The sequence below is a fragment of the Dunckerocampus dactyliophorus genome, chromosome 5 (genome assembly GCF_027744805.1).
Source record: "Dunckerocampus dactyliophorus isolate RoL2022-P2 chromosome 5, RoL_Ddac_1.1, whole genome shotgun sequence".
Taxonomy (NCBI): Eukaryota; Metazoa; Chordata; class Actinopteri; order Syngnathiformes; family Syngnathidae; genus Dunckerocampus; species Dunckerocampus dactyliophorus.
This window is the reverse complement of record NC_072823.1, coordinates 12,340,758-12,348,919: the sequence shown is the minus strand read 5'-3', so window position 1 is coordinate 12,348,919 and position 8,162 is coordinate 12,340,758. Positions and strand designations below refer to the sequence as shown.

Below are 8,162 nucleotides of genomic sequence, written 5' to 3'. Positions count from 1 at the left end.
TCAATATAACAGTCTTACTCCCGGTGTCCTCTTACAAAGAATGCTAAAATCATCACACAGTAACTTAACACTTACAATCTCGATAAGAAAAATACAAGGCAAGTACCAATTCGAGTTTAAAAATAAAATGCAACAGCTATTTTAACTTCATCCCATAATGCATTTCGTCCCAGCAAAGCATTTCATTGGTTATTGCTGCCGGGGCGCTGCAACGCTGCCTGTGTCCACCAGGGGAAGCCAGAGAGAGGCTGACAGCCAAGTAGAATGCGGTATTTCTCGAGACTGAAGCCTTTTCATCACAAAGATGTGAGGATTAAAGCGGTAAACTATATTAAATGTTGCTTAATGTTCTTATCAATGACAGTAAAAGCATTAAGATGATTCACTTGTCAGGTAATAATAATCACACTTGTTAGTAGATGAAAATAGTTTTTGGGTGTGTATGCAAACATGGCTATGTAACTAGCAACTTAAGCTAACAGATAACTGTAACAGATTTCAAAAGCAGGAAAAAAATGACCTTTTGTCAGCGCAGTACAAGGATGTGGGGGCTTCCAAATGACGTCATACGCCCCTGTGTACATGAGAGGTCTATAAGGTGTAAGAGGCAGATTTAATTCTGCTGAAAGGTGTCTCCAGCAGAGAATGATCCCGTTGGCTCATAAGGATTACGAGGGTATCTCTAAATAATAACGTATGCTACGGTGCAACGCTACTGAACACTGAATAATTCATTCTTCCAGAAACAGTAAGTTCCACTTTTGTGTTATGTGCCCTAACTGACCTCCCGTCCCAGTCATTCTCCTCCTTGGTACATTCCTGAACCAAGAAAGCGCATGGACGACTGGAACGCCTTCACAATGAAATTGGTTGTGCTAGCCATAGCATCCACACCCGCTCGTCAATACTCAGCGAGACCCACACTGACGTCCCTCATTCTACTCACCTTGGCATTAAACGCCTCGCCGTCCGGTGGTTTTCATTAACCCCGACATTGTGTTCATATTTTATACCCTCACAGTATTCAAACGTGACAAAGAACCAAAAATCCCCTCATACATCACTGTTGCTTTGTGTCGGTGTGTGCCATTGTGTGTGTGTGTGTGTGTGTGACCAGGAGGACTGCTGCGAGACGACAGCTGACTTTGCTGATGTTGTTTTAGCGTGGTTGCGGCCAACAGCACAAATGATGGACCACCTCCTCAACATCGATGTCACAGTCTTTATCCTTCACGACGGTCAAAGCCAGGTGTTGCGGATGAGCCTCACCTAGCGTATTCTTCCGCTGGAACTACTTCCCGAGCAAATCTTTGAAGTTTTTAATTCATTTATGGCAGCGCTTTTACACTGTGGTGTGAATTTGCTGTTATTTTTTTTGTCTTGTTTAATTCTAGTTTGCGCTGCAAGCCACTAAAAGACAAGATGAAGGCCACACGCTTCCGTTTTAAGGCAACAGACTTTTTAGTCTCAGTGCAGTCCTCCGCGGTGTATGGAAATACTGTCAATCACGTAGAGTGACGTTTATACATCAGGGATTCATTCAAATGAATGTTATTCATTGACCACGTCTCTCAATGACAAATAAATGTGATCACGTGTTAATAATGAAAGCGATGACGTGTTAATATGTGATACGCACCTTTGTCATAGTTGTGTGGATGTGAGAAAGAGGGAGGGAGAGGGGGAGGAAGGAGGCGGAGGGCGAGAGGACGGAAGGGGCGTGTCCCAAACCGTCCCGCAGCCTCCTCTTGTCTCCCAAGCACGCACAACCTGTCCCAACACAGGCCCGCAGTTCCTGTGCACTGTGCGCTTGCTGCCGGGGACAGCGGGACATACTGCATGTCCACGCAGGAAGACACACAGCAAGAAATGGAATTACTTTCAAGATGAGCTCTGAACTTTGACTCTCACTCTCGACTTGGAATTGTGACGATTTCCCTTTATTTAATCACTTCAACTGAGTTAAGATGGAGTCAGAAGAAGGGAAGATCTCGGTGTGGGTCTGCCGGGAAGAGAAGCTGGTCTCGGGGCTGACCAAGCGCACCACATGCGCCGATGTGGTTCAAGTCCTGCTGGAGGACCAGAACTTGCAGCAAGGTGCCTCAGCGGGCATGCTGTCCGGTCCGTCGCAGTCCTACTGCGTGGTGGAGAAATGGAGGGGCTTCGAAAGGATTTTACCCAACAAGACAAAAATCCTCCGACTGTGGAGCGCCTGGGGGGACGAGCAGGAGAACGTCCGATTCGTCCTGGTAAAGAACGACGCGTCTCTGCCCAACAACGGGCCCCGCAGCGCTGAGGCCAGGGTGGTCCAGAGTCGGGAGAACTGGGGGCCCGGAGGGGTGATCCGGGGTCCCGCTAGGACCTGTTGGACCGCTGCGACCACCAACCTGTCGCAGGAACGGCAGAGGCGCATCGTGAGGAAGGCATTCAGGAAGTTGGATAAGATGAACAAAAAGAAAGAGCAGGCTGTTACTAAAGACCAAACCTCCATGGAGAAAATGGAGACGCTGGTCCACTTGGTGCTTTCTCAGGATCACACCATCCGCCAGCAGGTCCAGAGACTGAAGGAGCTGGATCAGGAGATCGAGTGCTACGAGTCTAAAGTGCACTTGGACCGTATGAAGAGACACGGGGTTAACTATGTGCAGGACACTTACATGGAGGACTTCTTATTCCCGGGCAAAGTGGAGGCTCCGGACGCGCATTGCACGGCTGAGGCGCTCCTGCAGTTCGAAGAGTACGCGCGCCGATGCGAGGAGGTGGTGCGACTGCAGGAGGAGCTGGCGGAGCGTGAGGCGCTCATGGAGAACATCACCGGGAAGATACAGGAGGAGCTCAACCGCAGGTGGATGAAACGACGGCGGGAGGAGAGAGGAGAAGATGTGCTGGAGGATTTCAAGGAGGAAATGTGTCTCTCTGCGCCCCCGGTGCTTGACTCACACTTGGAGCGTGTGTCTGGGGACGAGCTGACTTTGGAGGAGGAGAGGATCAAAACCCAGCTGAACACCAGCCTGTACATCAGCCTGAGGCTCAAGACAGACTTGGATGGCATTAGAGGCGACTTGGACCTGAGTCTGGCCACGTGGGAGAGCAAAGAGGGCGAACTGCTGGACCTGCTGGCCAAAGTAGAATCTATGGAGATAGAGCAGAATCATTGTGATGATGATGATGCTAATACAAAGGCAGATGAAGGTGCAGTAGTGGAGAAGAGCAGTATTTGGGTGGAGCAGGTCCGAGGGCTATCTAAGACCGTCAACGCCAACGATGAGGACTCGGACACGGGTCTGAGCTCCATGCACAGTCAGGACTCTGACAATCCTCCTGTGTGTGAGTCTCTAGTGTAGTGTCACATGACACACTGTAAGAATTCCATAGCAATATACGTGTTTGTATGTCATGTTAGCACAATAAGCTAAACCTTGCCTGACATGTGACTTCACGAGGCGAGTCAACACGGTGCCACATGATAGTGTGTGTATGTATCTACAGTATGTACCGGACAATGTGTTGTCTTAATAGAACTTTTAAAACAATGTTGGATTCTTTGCTGAGGTATCCATGCAGTTTTATTTTGAAAGGTTCACGCCAAGTGCAGCGTAATAAAACCACGGCATTTCTACATACAGTGTTCCCTCGCTCTATCGCAGTTTCGTGGAATTTTTTAGTGCTTCTTTTTTTTCCTATTACAGTATGAACCTGTTACAGGCGTGAGCCTGGCCCTTTAAGAAGAATTGCATTGTGGGAAGTTGAGTGTCTCTCTTTTCCCTATGCACCACCCATTTTGGCTGTAGACCATTGTCAATCAATCTCCTTTGTGTGCTGCCCTGCTGTGCCTCCTGTGTCATCGCTAGCTTGCTAGCTTGCTAGCTTGTAAAGGAATCTTCGGTTCGAAGGAGGAGGACTGCAGCGATATGTTTTAACACGGATACAAAAATGCTACAGTACAGCGGAACGGCACCAGGAGAGAAAATATGCGTGAGTGACTTAATGATTTCTTGTGTCCTGCCTGTAGGTTGATCATCACAATTCAAATGAAGGTTTGAACTTCTTTGAGAGTGTTTAAACAAGAGAGAAATGTGATAAAATGTTAATGTCGGTCTGAGAAAAGTGTGTAAAGTGTACAATGAGGGGGTTTACAGCCTTAAAACATATATAATCATTGTAAAAAAAAAAAAACTCATTATGGGGTATTTTGGGAACCCACCCCCGCGATAAACGAGGGAGCACTGTATAGACATGTCAGCTGCAAGGCCTACAAAGGCATCAGAAATATGGGTACCACTTTGCAGTCGTTGAAGGGTTTATCTTGCTGAGACCCAAAGGTTGCAATTATCTTTTGGGTTAAATAATTCTCTTTGGTGAAAATAATATGCCACATTTTTGCCATAGGATACATGTTTATTTGTGTTTTACGCAATGCTCTCTGCAGTGGACATCATTATTTCATGCCATCATTATTTCATCCATCATCTTTGCTATTGCTTTGATGCCAAACAACAAGAACAAGACATTTTATTCATAAAACATGTTATGTTATATTTTTCCACTACACTTTTTCGGTCATAGTGTGAAAAGAAACTGTTTTTCTCCTGGCTCACACACATGTGTGTATTTCGGCATTTTGACGTAACAGTTGCATCAACCATCTTCATCATTTTAAAAGAAAAAGTAGTAAGAGTAAGTCCTCTTGTCCACCACAAAGGACATTAAAAAAAAATGTTTTCACCATCTTAAAAGTTAGCGTATGTTACTAAAACCACCTAAAAATATTAATTAAAAGCTTAAACCGTGCTTTAAAAAAAACACTCACTTTCTACCTAAATAACTTCTTTGGTGCCCATAAAACATGCTGGTGCGGAATGGCAGACATTTTGGGAAGACACACCTTCTTTTTCCCAACAAATGGCATCCGGCGGGAAAGCTCAGGACGTCTTTTCGTGGACCTGGAAATGCTTGTCCCCTACAGAGGACAACATGCATTGCTGGTCCTCAGGAGGTTAGAAATTGCTTCAAAATAATTTATTTATTTACTACTGATGTTAGTGTCTTAGTCTCTTAGTGTCTTTATCCAATGCTTGAACAATGCTGATGCCAGCAAACCATAGAGTGGTTTGTACACATATTCACACAAGTGGTTATCTTTACTAACAAGAAACTGGGTTTAAGGTTTTATTGTACTTCTTCTGCAGTACAATGACTTCAAACCCGCTCCTACTGTTTTAGTATTTTTAATTGAAGCTGCACAAGTAGCATTTACAATATGACTCCTATTGCCAGTAATTGGCGTCATTTTAGGTGTTTACTGAAATAAATAGATGATTGACAGTTCCTGGTGTGCTTCTTCCACATTTCCCACAATGAGGCCGACCTTTGACATTGTGACGTTCCTGCAACCATGTCATACTTTTTCACTGCTGATCCTTCTGATCCGCAACTGGCTTGTCCAGGTTGTCTTGTCTCATCAGTTGATGCTCAATGACTCGGTGGGACAAACACTACAGTAGTCGGACTAGATGGGATAGCTCTTGTCTCCAGAGTCTTATAGTTTTCTTTCCAAACTGTAATCGGCCTCCTAAATCACACGACGTCCTGCACTTCTTCCTTGTAGAAAGTTGTAACATACTTTTACAGACAAAAAGGGCTAACATAAAATTAGACTCTCCACCCAGAGGACCATTTGTCTTACAAAATGCTTTTATGTAGTCTGAGATAAACTAACTTATCATTCAGAACTTCAGAATGACGTGTTTCTCCTTCTGCCAACCAGATGTGTCCTCATAAAAGAAAATATGTGATGAACAAACCAGCACTGAAGCAGCAGATAAGCACAACGCAGCGGGACAAAGGACAGATATCATGTATCATGGAAAGAAAGGATGTGTTTTGAAAAGATATGTTTAAATAAAAAAAAAAGTATACTAGTTTTGCTTGTTTTCATTACTATCCATCCATTTTCTATACTGCTTCTCCTCATTAGAGTCGCAGGGGCATGCTGGAGCCTATCCCAGCTGACTTTGGGCGAGAGGTGGGGTACACCCTGGACTGGTCGCCAGCCAATCACAGGGCACATATAGACATTCATTCACACTCACATTCATACCTATGGACAATTTAGAGTCACCAATTAACCTCACCTGCATGTTTTGGGAATGTGGGAGGAAGCCGGAGGACCCGGAGAAAACCCACACGCACACGGGGAGAACATGCACACATAAATGCCCAATGGAGAATCGAACCCAGGTCTTCCCGATCTCCATGCTGTTACTGTGTTGGCCAACGTGCTAACCACTAGATCACCGTGCGGCCCTCATTACAAGCATTGACCCAAAATATGGTGTAAAATAAGACTCGTTTAACAGTTGCTCTCCATTACACAAACTTACGTCCGCATCTGTAATTAACCTGGACACATGCTGAATTCATCTTGCTGTGGAGAACATGAAACAGCACATGTGAGAAAGCAAAGAAAAACAGAATAGACATTCCTTCTATGATGGCAACTGTTTGCGCTTGGAGTGAATTGGCTTTACTCTAAACACAGAAATGTATTTTATTATGAGCATGGATGAGAGAGGCAGATGGAGTTAAATAATGTGAGAGTCCTGTAGTTGTGCTTGTTGGAATATTGTCTCATTTGTGCAGACTTCCCTGCAATTGGCTGGTGACCACCCCAGGGTATACCCCACCTCTCGTCCGAAGACCGCTGTGGAAGGCTTCAGCATACCTGTGACCCTAGTGAGGACAAGCGGTATAGAAAAGGGACGGATGGATGTGCATACGTGTGTGTGAGACCCCTCTGTGCCGTGTTGGGATGAGGTGAGTGAGGTGATATGAGGTCAGTACACAGTTGCAGCTTGCATCTCTCAACCACAAACGCTGCGGTTTATATAACCAGACATGGAAACACATGCTGCTGAGATGTGTGTGTGTGTGTGTGTGTGTATGTGTGTGTCCAACATCTTACATTCTGGTTATACATATATTGTAGTGAAGGCATAAAGTCAAATGCCATTGATGTTGTACAATTTGGAATTTATCCACAAAATAAAGCGCCACTAAACTTCAGTTCTACCCACGTAATGCTTGACATCTTGTGTAATGTCAGCGTAGGACACCACAGATCATCTAGCATTGCCACAGCATCACACACATTGCTTTTACTTCTATTTCCAAAAGGATCCCTCCAACGAAGCTGGGTTATGAGTATTAGTTATAGATTTATAGAAATATTAAAAAAAACAGTAAGTTGTAATTTGACCTTGATGACTCCACGCTCCACTGGCAGACCCGAGCAACAGCCGCTAGACCAATCGCCTTCAACCTGAAAGCCACATGACATGCACCTCTCCACGCGTTCCTCACCATGATGAGGAGTGATGTGCGGCTCGATACTGAAATATCAACACCGCCGATACCAGTTCTTCAGGCTCTAAAATTGATTCTCAAATCAAAATATTGATACTTTGATACTTCCGTCATTTAAGGTAATGTACAGCATACCACTATATATCAAAAGTGACTAAATCATTGAGACCTGGTCTTAATGATTTCCAATTGTGTCAAATAAATGAATGAATTACTCTGACGTCTTACATTCTTTATTTTATGAGCTACGCTATCGGATCGGTATCACCAATACCAGTCTTAAATGTATTCATTCTTGAATCGGAAAAGAAATCAATGGTATCACACATCACTAATGATGCGTGCAAAGCGCAAAATGGCTGCTCTGAAGCACAGTAGATGTTGCGAGACCAGAATGAAACGACAAATTAGCCGCATCACTGTATAAGCCGCAGGGTTCAAAGCGTGAGAAAACAGTAGCGGCTTACACACAGGAAATTACAGTCATTTAATTTAATGGAACCAATATTAGAATTTAAGTTGTACATGTAGGCCAGCGCTTCTGGCAGTGGTTGGGCCAGCAGAAAGGGTTTTGCTGGCCCTGGTCGCACACCACTGGGTATATGTAACAAAGAATTTAGATTGGACAGCCATGACTTGGTATTATTGCAGGGGTAATTGTTGATTACCTATTCTCCCCAAACTAAACATTTCACTATGGTATGCATACTATAGTATCCTAAATAATGTGTTAGTGTGACCTTGATGTGACATCAGCCATTAATGTACAAGTGCCTGATTGCTTGTCAGACAAAAAG

The 8,162-nt window shown here is 44.5% G+C and overlaps 1 protein-coding gene across 1 annotated transcript; it reads left to right on the top strand.

Moving 5' to 3' along the window:
- The first annotated feature begins 1,769 nt into the window (after positions 1-1,769).
- LOC129181395 (ras association domain-containing protein 10-like) lies at positions 1,770-5,851 on the top strand. Its single transcript, XM_054776556.1, has 2 exons — positions 1,770-3,975; positions 5,768-5,851. Exon 1 carries the CDS (start codon positions 1,968-1,970, stop codon positions 3,342-3,344), a length of 1,377 nt encoding a protein of 458 aa, XP_054632531.1. The 5' UTR covers positions 1,770-1,967; the 3' UTR covers positions 3,345-3,975; positions 5,768-5,851.
- Positions 5,852-8,162: the final 2,311 nt, after the last annotated feature.

Coding starts and splice junctions, on each gene's coding strand:
- LOC129181395 (XM_054776556.1), top strand. CDS start 1,968: ATGGAGTCAGAAGAAGGGAAGATCTCGGTGTGGGTCTGCCGGGAAGAG.